This window comes from Glycine soja, chromosome 8 (genome assembly GCF_004193775.1).
Source record: "Glycine soja cultivar W05 chromosome 8, ASM419377v2, whole genome shotgun sequence".
Classification (NCBI taxonomy): Eukaryota; Viridiplantae; Streptophyta; class Magnoliopsida; order Fabales; family Fabaceae; genus Glycine; species Glycine soja.
In genome coordinates, this window is record NC_041009.1 from 47,174,661 (window position 1) to 47,192,369 (window position 17,709).

Here is a 17,709-nt window from a genome sequence, read left to right on the forward strand (position 1 = left end):
TTGAACATATATAAATTTTCTTTTCTTCAATTTTTTACGCAATCAAACAAGAAAATAAAAAAGAAACATTTTCTCTTCAACCTAATAACATAAAAATTATCTTAATTTTTCTTCTCTTCTTTAGCTTCATTTTCCAAACCAAAGAAAGCTCCTTCAGGGAACATTCTGTGGGGGAGAAAAAATGAAAAAAAAAACTTTAAAATTTGATATAGATATCACATTTTGACTTTCTATTTTAATTAAAAACTTTGATTTTAATTTCAATTTTTATTACTTTTTGCTGTATTAAACGATACCTTAGAGTTACTTATTACAAACAGTAGTGCGTATTGGGAAACGACGAGAAGGCTCAGAGTATGCATGCATCATATCATATGGAATGCTGCTATTTAAGCAACGTGCACACAGTACCAGACATGAGAGTGCATTCATTAATCCTCTTCCATGTTGGCCATTGGAGACATCAATCTCCTCATCTTACTGCTGCTACTCTCACACTTTCACACATCTCATGAATATATCATTGCCCACATTTACGTCCTTAAATACATTAGAAGATGACGTATATTATCAAGACGAAACTCCAAATCAAATTGAAAATCATAGTACTTACAAGATGTTATGTAAGTCGACCTCTCTTGAGATCTTTTTACATAACACACACCTCTTAGCATGTTAAAAACAATCATCACCTTTTTGACATAAAAATAACCTTTTAAAATTTATGCATCCATTTTAATCTGTCCCCAATTACCAGTCTCCTCTAAAAATAACAAATTTTTTTATTAAACAAGTCACTTAATTAAACAAAAACAAGGAGTTTGTATCAATCGATTAAACAAGGTAGGTGAATGCTTGTTTAAGAACTAGAGGCGGGAGAGTCTAAATCATTTGGAAGGATCTTAGGTGGTGAATATAGTTTTCCAATTATATTAATTTATTTATATCTTCACATATAAGGGCGAGCCCTGGTACAGCGGTAAAGTTGTGCCTTGGTGACCTGTTGATCATGGGTTCGAATCCGGAAATATATTCACATATATTCTTTAATAACATTTAATAAATTTAAAACTTGTACACTAAACATCAACACACACAAAACTTTAGAAGTTTCAAAATTACTATTACGTGTGATAAGTAACGGGACAAGTCCCGATGAAGATTAGTTTCATGTCTAAAGCCGTATATGCGACAAAAGAAATCTGGAGCGAGAGTAAAAACCCAAAACACAGTGACACAAAGTGCTCATAAACCACCACGTCGTCAGACAAGTGGGGAACTGTCCTCCAAAAGGTTTGTGCATGTTTATGGTGAAGAAAGTGATCGGTATGAGGAAATGTTAGGTTTGGAAAATGGAATCTCTCTCATCTTATCTCTCCTGTTCTGTTCCGTTCCCAAGCCCATACACCTCACCTCACCACTGTCTCTTGCTCTATATTTATGATTCTACTCAGAGACCTTTTACACCTCCTTTCAACTCTTTCTTTGATCAGTTGAGACTACAAGATCCAAACTCATAATCTGTTCCCTGCTTTTTAAATTCCCCTCTTCCCATTCTACTCTCTCCTCTGTTACACTGTTGTACCATTTGTTCTGATATTCCCCAGGTAAAATGGTGTGCTAACATATAGTTTCTAACACGTCTAGTTTTCAATATAAAATGTACAAATACTGACGTGAATTATGTTTCACCTTTCAATTGCTTGCTTTCTGGGATTTCAGGTATATAGATGGAAGATGACGTAAAGGTAGCCAAAGTTGGAGAAAGCCAAAGAGAAGATTCATCAAGAGTTTTTCCATGTCTATTCTGTTCAAGGAAGTTTTACAGTTCTCAAGCTTTAGGAGGACACCAAAATGCTCACAAGAAAGAAAGAACAGCTGCAAGGAAGGCCAAGAAGGCTTCTGAGCACTCATGTGTTTCCTTCCCTTCCCCACTGCCAACCCCTATGGTTTTTGCTCCAACCCATCTAGGCATTTTAAATCCTGCAATGTTCATCACTGCCCATGCAGCAAGACTCCCTCATCTGCCAAGTCATCAAATTTCAGAACAATTTGGATCAAATGGTGCACCTAGATTTGGCAATGCACTATTTTACAGGGGAAGTTCAAAAAACAGGCTTCATGATGATGGGAAGAGCTCTACCTTCTGCTGGGGGGACACATCTCAACATATGCAATTGTTAAGTAACAATCAAAATCTTGGAATTTGGAATAATGGTACAGAGAAAGATCAAAAGCTTGATTTATCTCTCCATTTGTAATGTATAAACTGGAAATGAGAAGGTGGATTTTTCTTTGAGCTAGGGAATTGCAGGACTAGTTTTTTAGGCCAACTGAGTGTGTTAGTCTTGGTATGGAATAATGGTTTTCATTTTTCGGATTCATATTTATACCTCACTTCCAAAGCAAAAGCCCTCCTTTTACTTTGGTTATTATTGCATGAAGTGATGAATAAAAAGTGAACTTCTAAATTAAAACATATGATGATTGAGATGAATACATATATAATTTTTTTGTTCACTTTCACTTTCTAAAACTGAACAGGTACATCCATATATCTAACAAATATTCAGGTTGCTTTGAGACTAAAACAGCAAACTCACTTCAATGACCTGAAAGCCTCGCAACCAAAACATACCTCTTATTCTGTAACACACCTTCAGCCGCCCACAACATAAAACCAGACTAGCAGATTCTTCTAAATTAATGGAGGGACAGCATCTTTAGAGCTCACAACTTGCTGCTCCACTTCAGTGAATAACCAGTATAAAGCACTAGTTTTTGTAGTACTGCAGTTTGCTAAAGACCAATTCCACATATGATAGCAACTCAGAAATAGCAGAAGCAAAAAAAAAAAATTATAAATGCTCTAAGTTTTGACAATCACATATCATGTATAATTCCAAAACTTATAAACATCAAAGTACCAGCCAATATATGTATGGATCACATGACTATACTAAAAATTGCTAAAATGCGCATCATATTCAGTAGTGAAGCTGATGCAGAATGAGCTGATGATAGAAAAACAGCATTGTACAACCCAAAAAGGTTTACAAATTCCAATCAACTTTCATGAGTGCACTTCCACGTGATTAAAACACCTTGACATCCATCCAACAATGCTCAACTCACTTAGTACTTCATTAACTCAGAGTTCCAACATTACCTAGAAAACAAATCGTATGACAGTGAATTAGAGACCCATTATCTTGAAAGCTATAGCATATGAAGTACCTGACTGATTTGGTCAGTGACATCATAAATGTAATGATGCAAATAATATTTAGAGTGTATTGGTTTGAGGAGATGAAAAATTGAGGGGAGTGAAAATAAAATGACATTAAAGGTTTTGATTTTTATGAGGATTAAAAAAATGTCTTCAAACAAGTGCACCCTTAAGCATCAAGGGGGGAAAAACAGCTAAATTAGAGAACATTACAAGCCAAGAGGAATGCTAACAATACAATCTTACACACTCTTTTCAACACTTTGTCCATTATTAAGTGAAATCGCATGTTGGTCCAACTAGATAACCTGGGACCACTCATTATCAGTGAGGCTAGCTAGAATTTCATTTGATAATAGTGTTAAAAAGACTGTGAAAGGTGTTGCTAGTATTTCTCAAAAGCCAATGGAATCATGCAGTTAAACTATATACTACTTCTGTCCCTATTTATAAGACATAGTTTTGAAATTTTCTTGTCCCTTTTTATAAGACTTCATTTCAATTATCTTGTGCATTAATTAATTTTTTACTAAAATACCCTTATTTATTTTAATCCAAAATCGAATGCAAATCTGAATTGTCTCTTTCTCTCACCTATGAAGATTGGAGAAGATGAATAGGCTCCCAATAATGTTAAGGGCAAAGTTGGAAAAATATTACAATTACAGACAAATTTAATGTTGATACCTAAATTAAACAATTTTCTTAATATGCATAAATTAGTCAACATCTTATAAATAGGGACGGAGGTAGTATTTTTCAAAAGATCAAAACAATTGACATGGGTTCTGAAGCCTTAGTGCAGTTTAAATGTTAAAAGAGATTGTTATAGACTTTACTCATTATCAATCCTCTTCACATGATAAATCAATTAACAAATACCCTTTCAAAGGAAATGAAATTACATCCCTAGTTCTCATACATAACTAACATTCCAAGTTTCCAAATAACCAGCATGCATAACTGAGTCTCAAACCTGTATCACTTTAGACTGCCTCTTTCTTGCTTACTGCTGTTTATGACTTTGCTCTACATAAATCAACGTTGGAATGAGATAGAATAGGAACCAGTGTTTGGATCTTTGACTGCTTTAAAGTTGTTTTCCTTCAGCCCAAGGTAGCGCAGGAAAGAATTGCCCATGTCTTTCACTTGTGCTGCATCAAGAAACACTTCTCTATCTAAGCAAATGATGATAGTAAATTATACTCAATATCACTAGTCACAAAAATAAAGTATATCTGCACACCCCGCTATGAACTATTCACGATATATGTTTGCCTTTATGAAACAGAATAGTAAATATTGATCTATGTTTGCCCAGAACAAGAATGGACACATAACTAGATGTGTTAAAACACATGATCTTTACAGTTCTCGGTACATGACTGAGATTAGAAGGGAAAAAAAAGCAGAAGAGACGGGAGAGATATCTAGGGGATCAAGCCATCTAGTTTTGTGGCAAGTGCAAGTTGATAGGCAAAAAATAAACACAAAATAATAATAATAATAATACAGGTAAGACAAAGAAAGAAAGCTGATGCACCACCACACAAAAAAACTATAAATATTAAAAAACAAGAGAAAGACAAAAAAAAAAACTCACCAATCATCTTTTCCCTTTTTTCTGCAGCAAGGGTCTCTAGCCGCCGAATGGTTTTCCTAGCTTGATCATTTGAGGGATCAATTTCTAAGATCTTTTTCATATCTGTCAATTATTTTTTATAAAAAAAAAAAAGGTGAAGTGTAAAGAGCTGGTTATGCATGAAGATGAAAGTTCGTAAGAATCAGAATGCTATTAGTGTGCTAAATACACAGTTGTGAACTTATACATTAAGAGCCAAAATAAAGAGATAATTACAATAACCTCCCTTAGGTGTGTACTCATTAAGCTTGACACATTTTCTTATTCGAGAAATTACACCTCCCTTTGTTAATTACAAAGAACAATAGAGTAAAAACCCTACATAAGGTAGGACATAAAGCAAGGGACAAACAGTGCTAGATTTGATAAGTGCAAACCTCAGAGGTTGGTACAATTACCCTCCACCCTATAATAAACTTTGAACTCACCATCAATAGCCTTGTCAAAATGCTCAAGCTTTTCATGAGCTTCTCCTCTTCTTACCAAAGCTTTAACGTACACAGGATTCAGTTCTAATGCTTTTGTGCATTCTTTAATTGTGTTGTCATATTTTTCCTGTGGTATATTTGAGTATTTGACATGTTAAAGAAAAGCAAGCAAACATAACAAATGGGGCACAAGAAAGACGTAAGCATAGATCCCATAGTAGCTTTACATGGGATAAAAATGATCAAAATGTCTACATATATTATTAAAAAATTGAAACAAAGGTAAAAATACAAGAATAAAGTATCTAGCTTTAATCCTTATTGTCTTTTGCAGTTTTCTTTAGCAGAGCCGTTTTTTATTGAAGCAGATTGGGATCAGGTATTGCTCAGATTTATTACATTGGAGACTAATAAATATGTACATACCCAAGCTAATTTTCGCAAATTAGTATCTATCCTCAAATTTGAACACTGCAAGAAACATGGTTGATGCTATCAACCAATGTTTAACTGTTTTTTTTTTATCAGCAAAGATAAAATATTATATATATAACAGTACCAGGGGTACTGAAAAGTACAAATGATTTTTGAGCTTAGCAGAAATATGGTTTCCTAATACAGGCTTTAGAAGTAGAATTAGAAAACCATAAAACTGCTCATATTGTAAGCTATAATCTACCCAGATCCTATGTCTGCTTCCCTCCCCTGATTACAAAATCCCTCTCAAATTACTCGACCATTGATTAAAGTGAATTCCAAAACCCTTTCCAAATTCTTAAGCCATGACCAGCACAGGAAGATTCCATCGTCCATCAATTTGCTGCCATTAAAGCTATCATTTGAGAAAACTATCCCATTCCTATGCTGCCATATAGTCCAGGTTAACGCTATCCACCAGCACTGCCATCTGTGAGCCCTTACTCCAGTAGACCCCCCAAAAACATGTTGGAGGAAATGATGTCTCAGAGTTTGTGGAAAAGCACCCAAAATGTTTAACTGGTTTTAAAACATGTGAAATTGCTTATGGTTGGGACATATATTTCTTGCATTTCTAAGGGTCTCATTTCCCTTAAACTTGCTATGAGTATTAAGTTTAAGCTTCCCTACTCAGTCCTGCTGCCCATGGCTATTTCTAGGAAATATAAATTTCTGGTATGCAGGTAGCTTGGCAGCATGCTTTACTTTTTCACAGTTTTAGTTACATCTCAGCTTTTATGGTTTTCAGGATGTCTTATCCTCCCCATGGTTGTACTTTCCCTCTCTTTTCTCCATCATTTATTTAATTTAAGTTTTAAAACTACTGATATTTTATATTGAGCAAATAATAATTTTTAACCAAAACCAAAACTAAATTTTTAGTTATGTAATTGGTATTCTTCAAGAACAGTATGTAACACAAAATAAACCCAACTTTGAATTTCAACCAATAATTCAGAATTCTGAAGTGAATGGAAACAGAGAAAGGCCAAGGACCAAGCTAGATCACTATGCATAAGCCATTAAGCATCATTTTGAGATCTATAGTTCATCTGGTAGACATGTGTGGAAGAACATAACCTCATTAACAGCATAAAAGAAGACCATACCAGTTTCAGAAAGCACACACCACGGTTTGAATGGCATATTGACCGTATTTCCACAGATGAAGGCATGTCAGATGCTACTTGTAAAGCAAGTTCATACTGTAATAATGCCTCTTCATACTTCCCTTCTACAAAAAGCTTATTCCCTTCTACCTTTGCTTCATTTGCTTGATCCAATGCTTTCTGTCACATAATCGAATAAAACTCAATATTCTATTTACATGCACAAAGGGATTAATAATTTAATATGCAGGTATATACCAATTTCAAAGTTTGATGAATCTTGGTGTCTAAATATCAAAATACAAAAATTTTCTCTGCAGTCTGCACACAACCCATGGTGCCCCAAAATTTTAACCATAGAATATAACACGCTAATAAGTAATTAGTCACACAATCAGCCACATGAGCCAAGTATTATACAAGAGGAGTGCTAGCTACACTACACATTCTCTAACACACTCGTATCATGTTCTCTACTCTTAGGTTAAAATTTATTAGAAACTGCAAAATCATAAGCTGAAACTCACTAAATAAGGAGTGAGTCCTCCACAGTTTTGTGATTCTAAATAAATTTCAACTAATAATAAAGAATGTCAGTATATTACTAATACCTAGCATTTCTCATTATACAATCCTTTTCTGCTGTGAACTAACTAGAAATTAATCTAGATATAATGTTTAAAGTAATTAATATTACAAAAATCAATAACCTTAGCATAAGTGTGGCAATCCAATACGTGGCCAAAAAAAGGTTATAGCATTCCAATTAAATTCATTATACAACAAGAAAAAAAACATAACTGCAGAAAAAAATATTGTAGCAATCAGAAAGACCTAATCACAAAACCCTTAATTTCGAAACCAAACCTGTCTCGACTCTTCTTCATTGATCAACGCATTATTCTCAGATGATTCGGTGCTCTGAGGATCATCGTGTTCCGGCTCTTGCTCCGTCTGCTGCTGCTGCTGGTGTTTCTCGGTGTGACTCTGTTCGGTGTGATTCTGTTCGGTATGACTCTGTTCGATGTGATTCTGTTCTTCCGGGCTGCCGGCTCCACCGTCGTCGCCGTCACTGGCGAGATCGGTGTCGCTGGCGGTTTCGAAGCCGTCGGAAGCGTCGTTGGAGGGGTTCGCGTTTCGATGCTCGCTCTCTTCCTGCTCTATCACCACCATCTTCTGGAAAGTTTCGATGCACGAAATACAAAAATGCGATTCTCGGGCGTAGAAGAAATGTATGAGCTTCCCAAATACTTATGGGGTGTTTCTAGAATGACCGACAACAGAACGCACCCTTTGGTGATTTTTTTTTTCTTTTCTCTTTTAAATTAAACTTGTGTGGTTGAGCTTGAAACTTTTTTTTTTTTTAAACTTACACCTTGCACCACGCATTAGCTTAGTCTTTTCTAAAAAAAAAATTAAGAAAGATAAAAAAAAACGAAAACTTAAGGAAAATAACATCTATGCAGAATTTAGATTGTGCATTGCACACTAAATATTTATTTTAGCAGTAATAAATATTTTATTTTATAAAATTAAAATTTATTAAAAATAAATACTTCTTCATATATAAATTTATGATAAATAATTTATATTGTGATATAAAATTGTTTTTAACTGTTGATAATATTTTAAAAAATATTGAAATTTAATTTGATACTTAAGATATTAAAAATGATAGATAAATATTAATTAATTATTATTGGATGAAAATTGCATCACCATATCGTGTGTATCATTCTCGTCATTTAAACATGACATGCCTATCAAGATCAACCTATGCTGTATTCAAAACAATATTATAAGTTATGAAAAAGATTCTTTATATCATTCAAAGTAAAAAAATATTGTTTATAAGAAAGATGTCTTAAAAATTAAGTCAAACATGCATAACATGAAAAAAGCTAGCATTTAAACAATATTTTGATTAAAAATGAAAAAAGATGAAGCAAAAGGTTACAATAACTCAAAATGTAAATATTCTACTGAAATAAAAAAAAATAAAAAACTGAATTAAAAAAAGTAGCTCAATTCATGTAAAGCAAAGCCATTTTCTAGCTTTCCAACCCAAAGCCCAAGGGAGCTTGATAAAGGAATTGCATCCAAACCAATCCTTAACTAAAATTGGGTCACTGACCACCCAAACATAAACTCACAAACAAACATTAAAAAATAGGCAATTACTTTTTGCACCTTACAAATTATTTCCTGCACCTAATCTGAAATGTAAAGTTACATTCCAGAAACGCATTTCTGAAATGTAAAAATGTAAAAAATTACATTCTAGAAAAGCCTTTCCAGAATGTAATTTAAATTCTTTAATAGGTGTTCCTGGAGCTTAAAAGGATGTAGGAATTAAAATTGAAGGTGCACGAAGCAACTATCCAAGAAATATCCCAACTAAACGTAAATGTGCACCGTCGATAAAAAAATTAATACATAAACACACACACACAAATTCACCAAGGATTCACCAATTCACAAAAGAAGAGGATACAATATGACATCAACATTTATAGCAAAAAAGCCCTCCATTCTGCATAAATACTACTGCAGCACCTGAAATTCAATATACCCACAAAAAGTGTTATCTAAAATCTTAAATTAGACCTTATGAGCAAGAAAATATAGCCTACAATGGAAAAATTTATAGACAACTTTCTATTATAACTGATCATAGCGGTAGATTAATGCTCAGGGAACTTATTGTTAGGAATTTTATAATTCCTAACTAATTAATATAAGCTACATATTATAATATTTAGATTAGTTATTTACATTTAGATAAGTTTAATATAAAGTGATCTAATTCAATAAGTCCATTAGACTGTCCAATAAAAAATTGATATGAACTTAATAAGCGGAAACCAGTTTGATCCATTAGGGGATAATGTGAATCCTAATAGGTTAAAACAAAAGTCCCCCAAGACACCAAATCAAGAAACAGTTTCTCTCCTCTCTATTTGAAGAGAAAATGAAGGTTCCATAAGGAAGAAAGTGATTTGATTGAGAAAGGTCATTAAACCAATTGTTCGTGACCGCTGTAAGATTCCGCTGCGTGTTGATCAAACTCTATGGATCCAGGTATTCCTTAAAACCTCTTGATAATCTAAGTTAATGTATTTTGGTGCTCATTTATTATTTTATAAGGTTTATTAAAATTCCCAACACTTGATGTAGTTAGCAATGAAACCAATAAGAAAAAAATGTGAAATGATGCCAAGAATTATGCTACCTCCGTAAAACAAATAACAAGAACATTCCTCAACCCCGAAACACAACTTGATATGGTTTCAAAACAGTTTAGTTTCACTTTTTTTTTGTGTCAAGCTTGGATGATCTGCAGAAGGAGAATGGCGAGACAGAGCTACAGCAATAAACTCTAGTTTCTTCAATTATAATTAAAACTCTTATTGTTTGCAGAATTAAGGTTTTACCAAACCAAAAGGTTTATGATTCAAGGGTGTGTATCTTGTGTGATGTATATCAATCAAGTAAGGGACAACTAAAAGTTATTAATTTTCCTTTGGGGGGGTGCGAATAACAGGCCCTCGTTAGTTTAATAAGCAAGACTTTTAAATTGTTATCCTATCAAACACTTTTTTACATCCTAACACTTGTTTTACACTTTTTATTATGTATCTAATTAATTTTTTTTATTATTATTTTGGATACTTATGACACATACACAACTTAAACATGTGAAAAGATAATTTTATATGGATAGATGCACGCTAATATGCATTATTAAAAAAACATTCAGTTTTTAACTTCTGAAAAAGTCCACTTCAAATATAATATAAAATATTAACAAAAATAATGTCTTTTGCTCTTTTTTAAAACTGATTATCATAAAAAAATAGAAATTTATTTTAAAAATTAAATATATTATCAATTTAAATATTTTGTTGTATGTGCATATTTTATTTTATTAGAATCTCGTGTATGAAATATTCTCACAACGTATATTTTAGATATTAACCATGTCTATATCAAAGTTGTATTTCATTGTGTAAAGCAACAAAGAAAAATATGCCGTTGTCATGTGTTCTGATTCTTTCCCTCAATGACCAATCCAATTTTTAGAACATTAAAGAAAAAAAGTGATTGCAGTCGGTTTATGTAGGCGACATAGAAATCCAAGATAGTCACGTAACATGGGGTTTTCTGAATTCTGATCATCATATATAATATGAAGCTGTTATAGAATAGAACAAATACGCTATCTTCTATTCTATTTCTCCCTTGATGAATAAAGATTATGTTCAATCACAAAAGAACCCGTTTAAAATGGACAAAAACACGCAAAGGGAGAGAGAGATGGAGAAGGTCATGTGCTAATAATGCATACGTTACATTTTAAGATATAAATAAACCATGTGATGTTTTTTGGGGAAAGGATAAGGTGTAGGATTGAGTTGGAGTCACGATGTTTGGGCAAGAAAGAGACAACTATTGATTCTATTATTTTCCAAAGGCCTTCTTCGAAGAGAAGATGTGATGGGAAAGAGAGAGAATCATTTATAATTGAAGTTTTGTGAAGGGATATTGCTTTGCATGTTCACGCCTCCACGTTAGCAATGCTCCCTAACCACCCCATCATCTACGAGCTCTAACATGTATATAGAGTTCTCTAATTCTTCTATATATATATATATATATTTCAAAGAAAGACTTTGATTTATGTCTTTTAGGAACCTACTTTGGCTAAGGTTGTTACTCGTAACCCTCTTGATTAAAAAAAGACAAATTATAGATTTCCTTTTTTTTTAAAAAAAAAAAAAGGCCACGGGAAGCAACATGTATACTAAAATTTTGAAGAAAAATATGTTTAAAGCAGGAAGGAAAATTGATAATATTACTATAGTGGTATAATTAAAACTCAATTGTGTAAAATTTAGTTAGTGAGATAAATTCTATTCAATTTTTTCATGTGTAAAATTTGCTTAGACTAATAATAATCACATATTACAAATGAAATTAATTTCTTATCTGATAAGTTGAAAGACACTAATGATCTTTTAAAAAAAACATAAAAGAAAGAAAGGGTAAAATTTTAAATTAAATGTCACCAATTCTTTTTAGAATATATATTTGGTTTTAGGATATAAATTCATTAAGTCATTTGGTATTTATTTTACATTATGGTCTCCCTGCGCATGCCAGGTCATTAAATCGAATGTTCATTGATTATTAGACTGGAAATTATGAATATTAGTCAAGTGTATCTGTTCTTGTTTAAATTTATCAGCCAGCCTTACAATTTAATGTGACTTTGAACCCACACCTTCTCAAGGCAGACTAATAGCTTGCAAATTGCAACCAACAATTATCTCTCCACAATAAAATGTGGTTTCGTCTTTCCTTAATCAAACTTACAATTCAAGATGACGCCTATACCCAGAGGCCACATGAGATGTCGGATTGCAATATATGCAACAATGAGAAGAAAACCAACTAAAAGCATACATTAGAATAGAAGCAAGTCATATATATATTAACCTAGATTAATACATTAGGTGTCTAATGCATGTTTTCTATAAAAATAATACTAGTACTTTTTTTTAAGAATGTAGTGAATGTTGGGCTTCGCATGCTGTGCTTGTTCTCAGGGGATTACACTTTTGGACAAACAAAAGGTGCCACTCAAACAAACAATAGTGAAGGATGCAAGTCTACGTTCATCGACAAATTAAAAGGAGATTGTTTTGTTGAAAAGCTCTATTAAGTAGTCGTAATAAAGGTAGCACGCCACTTAGAACCCTCGAATTAAATTATGTTTTTTTTTTCTTTTAACAATAGCTAAAATAAATAAAAGAATCATACTGTGCCAAAAATAAATAAAGAATCATTAGACTAAGATGGGGGTGGGTACGTTGTAGGTTCCAATAAATTTAAGATTTATATGTATATTGTATTCGAAATGTAAATCCGTTTCTTTATCATATCATATGCCTTCAATTAATCAAATATGAGTATGACTATTAATTAATCTTTTACGGTCCATTTAATTCAATAAAAGATAGAATATACACAAATTATAGGAGTAATAAATTAAACTCTTAGAATTACTGCAAGAAATTCTCTTATCCTATACCTAAAATCAATTAATATTATTTGCAAATATATATAATTACATGATTACTTGAGATTTTTCTAACATGTTTTATATATATAGTTACATGATCACTATAATTATGTGACTTCATGAGAATCTTATAATACTCTCCCTCAAGTTGGAGTATGAGGATCTTAAATGCCAAATTCTCTAAATAGATAATCAAATTATTGTTTGTCAAGAACTTTTGTTTATCAGCCAAATAAAAAACTCATTAAAGGGGTATCCTGCCCACAAAGCAACAAGAGCAGAAACAGAAAATAACAAAAAGGAAAAAGAAATGACAGACCCCATGGACATTGTTATATAGTGCAACTATAATGAAAATTCCTACTCCGATCCCCTTCATGAAGTTATCTAATGTAATTCCCCATTCAGCATATATCAGACCCATTTGAATGATCAAATATGCCCACTGTATAAAAACACCAGTGAGTTATTATACTGCACTGTCTCATCCTTAATTAGAAGGCCAAAAATGATTACTGTTACATTGTTATTCTATGTACCAATCAGTCGACAGTGTTGCCAACTCTGTTCCTTTATTATCATAATGTTGCTCATAGGATATCTTGACAAACAAAAAATCTTCTATTTAAATCTTACACTAGACACTTGATCTAATCCTTAGCAATTTCAAGAATTTCCATTTCTTCGATTCTCTTTTGGATTCTTCAGCTACTTAAATAACCCTTCAATTCAATTTTAATTTCCAACTTCTAACAACTTTTTCGAAAAATGGAACTCATTGAGTTAACACTTGAAAAGAAATTACTTAATAACACCAACACATGAAATGGCTTAAAAAGGGGAAATAGCCAAATTGAAATATTTCTAAATTAACGATAAATCTCTTTCGATAAGTAAAATTAACTTAATGCCGGGTTGGCTTTGATGGACTAATGTAGCCTAACTAGTCAACCATTATAGGCCGTTTTATGGGTTTGCTGCTTCTTGTAAACTCTCCTATTAATACCAAAGCAAAATCATGAATTTTACATTTATTTCTAAAGGAATGACAACCATCACACGATGCAAAACAAACACAAATAAGACACTTTTCGAAGTGGAGAAAGATCGATGTCCTAAATAGTTGGATACTAAGAAAATCAAATGACCCAGATCAAAGCTTTATTTTGTTTTGGGACATCAATGTATAATTTGGTTTCATAAATATTGAATGAAATTATATATGACCAGGCCGATAACAGGGTATTCACGTCTCAAATTCAATGGTTGTGGTTTTGATTTGTGATATTGGGGATGTGGGTTCGAAGAAGGATTCAAAATTTTGTGGCGGTTTTGGACAGTTTTTAACCCTCATACATTATTTTTAAATTTAAATTAAAAATTGTAGGTTTGGATTTACGTTTAAAACAAAAAGTAATATATTTTAATTTTGTGAGGATGAAAAAAATACTCAAAATTTTATAGAGATAAATTTTAAATATTTTAATAATTGTTTTTTTAGTATACCACAAATTCGAATTTTTAGTAACAAATACCAAAGAAGAGAAAACAAAAAGACGTTCAGACATGAAATGGTATCTTTAGTTGGAATGAGATGTTTTATTTTAGTTTTAGTAATGTTATTTTTTGGTTTGAAACAATAATAAACCCTTATTTTTGTAAAGACGAATTCACCCGTTAATATAATTTATATTAAAAGGAAAAGTCATAAAATTGAATTTGAATTTGACAATTAAAAAATACATTTAAATGACCATTAATCTTAAATTCCAATTTCTCATATTGTCATATAATTTCATATATCACTCTTTGAAAAATAAAATTATCGTAGTTAATTTGGCTTTTGATATTCTCCCCCGAACTTTAAGATAATATCACAAGTTTCAATCTTTTGGACTGAAATTAACTATGAGACTAATTTTTAATTTAAGACTTAGTTTTAAAGCTTCGATCACAATGGAATTTTAGTTAATGACAAGAATTCTTGAATTGTTACGTATAAATCAAATTCAAGTATGTGATTTATAAGTTGTCAACCCAACTAAACTCACCCCATATAATTTCATATCATCATCAAATGTTTAATTTCACCTCTTTTTAAAGTTGATTTAATCTAGTTTGTATTGTGAGTAATTTTTTATCTCAATTTTTTTTAACCTTCTATGTTTAAAAATTAAGTAAATTTGGTCTCCGTTATTTTCTTCTTCTTAATTTCTAAAATATTATTTTTAATCCAAATATTTGTTGGGTTTTTGACAAACTTGAACGAAAATTGAGATACGAAATCGTTTCAAAAGTTTATAACTAATAAGTTTACTGGAAAGTGAAAACTAGATAAACTTGAAAGATTTTATAAGATGTGAGATTAAGATTTAACGAGGGGAAGTAAAAAATAAAAATAAAGGTTTAAACAGGGGAACTTTTGATATATTTTTAATATTTTGAGTAAAATTTGATATTCTAATTAGCGTTTTTTTGAATAAAAAACAATTTAATCTACTAATTTATAAAGATTTGAAGTGATAAACAAGAATTTGAGGGTTTTAAAAAATAAAATAAACGAAATGGAAAAAAAAAATGATAAACCAATTAATTAAAAAAATCAAACCAAAGGTTCGAAAATTTCAGTAGTTAACTAAATCATTGATTTTTGTATACATATTCAGATAAAATACTAGAGTGAAACAATTTTTAAGTTGTAAAAAACTTTAAAGGTTTAAATAAGTTTTTCGGTCAACTTAAAGTTAGTTTTTCCGTATTCTTTATTATTATTATTATTATTTTTGTTTCATTTGTAGTATTTCATGTCAAAATTATCTACTAACTGTGTTTAGGTTGGGTAATGTGTGTATGTTATAAACCAAACTTGAGTTTAATTCCTCCAAATAATAAAAATGTTGCATTTTCTATTAAATGATACATATAACATTTTTTCATAGAAATTTTTTGGAGGAAAGAGATAATGTTCCAATCTAAGACTCAGATAACAATTACATAATTATTTATATTTATCTCACTTTAAGAATATAAGTACACTTGGGAACATGTAACTTGTAAGATACAATACCCCTTTCTTACACTATTCAACCAACCCCTTGACGTTCTATTAAATGACAACATAATTAGCAGAGATTGAACCACTACAAGATTAAAAATGTCTAAATTGGGGGGGGGGGGGGGGGGGGGGGTGGAGAAGTGAAAAATATATATTTTATAAGGAATACAAATTTATATCAAAACTTTAGGAGAATTTTATCATAATGAATTAATAATTCAAGTAATCATTTTTACGTTCCTTAAAGATTATTCAAGAAACCAATAGTATCAATTTGTTTGATGCATACTAATAGTATCAAATACATATATAATGTAGAATAAGTGGATTAAAATTATAGTTTTGTAGTATTCCTTAAAAATTATTATAATAATTTTACTAGTATATAATAAAAAAAAAGTATTAAATAAAACTAATAATGTATTTGTATCTCAGAAACTTAAAAAAAATATTTTACATTTTCATTTTGTAATTAGGAAAAACCACCAAATATCCATCATGTATATTAAGTTAGAGTTCACTCTTTTGAAAGTGACTAAAACATTGTTTATTACCCCTTAAAGAACAAAAAAAACATCTCTTTATTTAAATTTTATAATTTTTTAAATTAACTATGCTCATATTTTTAATAATTTTAAACAGCCTTTTGAAATTTATATTTTTCAAATTTTACTCAAGTGTATTAACACATTATTAAATTTTAAATATTTTCTGATTAATTTATTTATTTTTAATTTATATTTCTATAGTTATTATATATTTTTAATATGACTATAATGCATGAAATATTTGGAAAGTATATAACTTTTTTACCAATGTTAGTTGCTAATTTTTTAGTAAGGAAACTTAAATATGTCTCTTCCTCCTTTTTTTTTCTTTTATCACCAAGTCAATCTTAAATTACATGATAAAACACATTTTGGTTAAAATGATCAAGATAATTTAAACCTTATATTTTTTGTGTTAAATTTATTTATTTATTGTTGGGCATTTTTGTTAATTTAATTTAATTTTTATTTTCTAATCATGTGAAATTTCAAACTCCAAATGTAATCGTTTCTTTTTCGTGGCAATGTGCATTTCGTGTCACATTTCATATAATGATCAAGCGTTGATTAAGACAAGTACATTGATTGGGCCACCATTAGAACTTTGAAACATTAGTATTTAGTAATAGACACATAACTTCCAACATTATTAAGACAAGTGTTGATAAAGACAAGAACTCCACTTTTAGGAAGTATTTTTCTACCATGGATTACGTAAATAATTACTTGTAGCTGAAAAAAATTATGACTAATTAATTAATGTAAACAATTAAAGCGAAAGTATATGAGAAAACATACATAATAAATTGGTAAATACAATTGTTAATTTAAATAAGAGATTTCAATATAGTTGTGTCCTTAATTAATTAATTATGTTCCTTGACATATGTCCGTATATATATAGTGCTCTGACTTTAGATAGAAACTAAATTCATGGCTATAATATCCATTCGTCATGAACGAGTTAAAAATTATTCTTTTTGCTTGGACCATTCATGTATTCATTGCAACTCCGGGATTGGAGAAAATCACTCTAGAACTTTGAATAAATATGAAGATTCTTAGTCATTATCCAATGAACCATGTTTTATTTATACTATGGAATATGGGAAGCGACTATGTATACCCGAATGAAG

General features: G+C 30.9%; 2 protein-coding genes across 2 annotated transcripts; one reads left to right on the plus strand and one right to left on the minus strand.

Moving 5' to 3' along the window:
• Window positions 1-1,282: 1,282 nt before the first annotated feature.
• Window positions 1,283-2,405, plus strand: LOC114423775 (protein LATE FLOWERING-like). The gene is made up of 2 exons (XM_028390655.1): window positions 1,283-1,607; window positions 1,723-2,405. Exon 2 carries the CDS (start codon window positions 1,731-1,733, stop codon window positions 2,259-2,261), a length of 531 nt encoding a protein of 176 aa, XP_028246456.1. The 5' UTR covers window positions 1,283-1,607; window positions 1,723-1,730; the 3' UTR covers window positions 2,262-2,405.
• Window positions 2,406-2,487: 82 nt separating this feature from the next.
• On the minus strand, window positions 2,488-8,185 carry LOC114423774 (tetratricopeptide repeat protein 1-like). Its single transcript, XM_028390654.1, has 6 exons — window positions 7,753-8,185; window positions 6,886-7,065; window positions 5,300-5,426; window positions 4,833-4,934; window positions 4,206-4,383; window positions 2,488-3,169 (listed from the first exon to the last, which is right to left on the minus strand). The coding sequence occupies exons 1-5, from the start codon at window positions 8,056-8,058 to the stop codon at window positions 4,268-4,270; spliced, it is 831 nt and encodes a 276-aa protein (XP_028246455.1). The 5' UTR covers window positions 8,059-8,185; the 3' UTR covers window positions 2,488-3,169; window positions 4,206-4,267.
• Window positions 8,186-17,709: the final 9,524 nt, after the last annotated feature.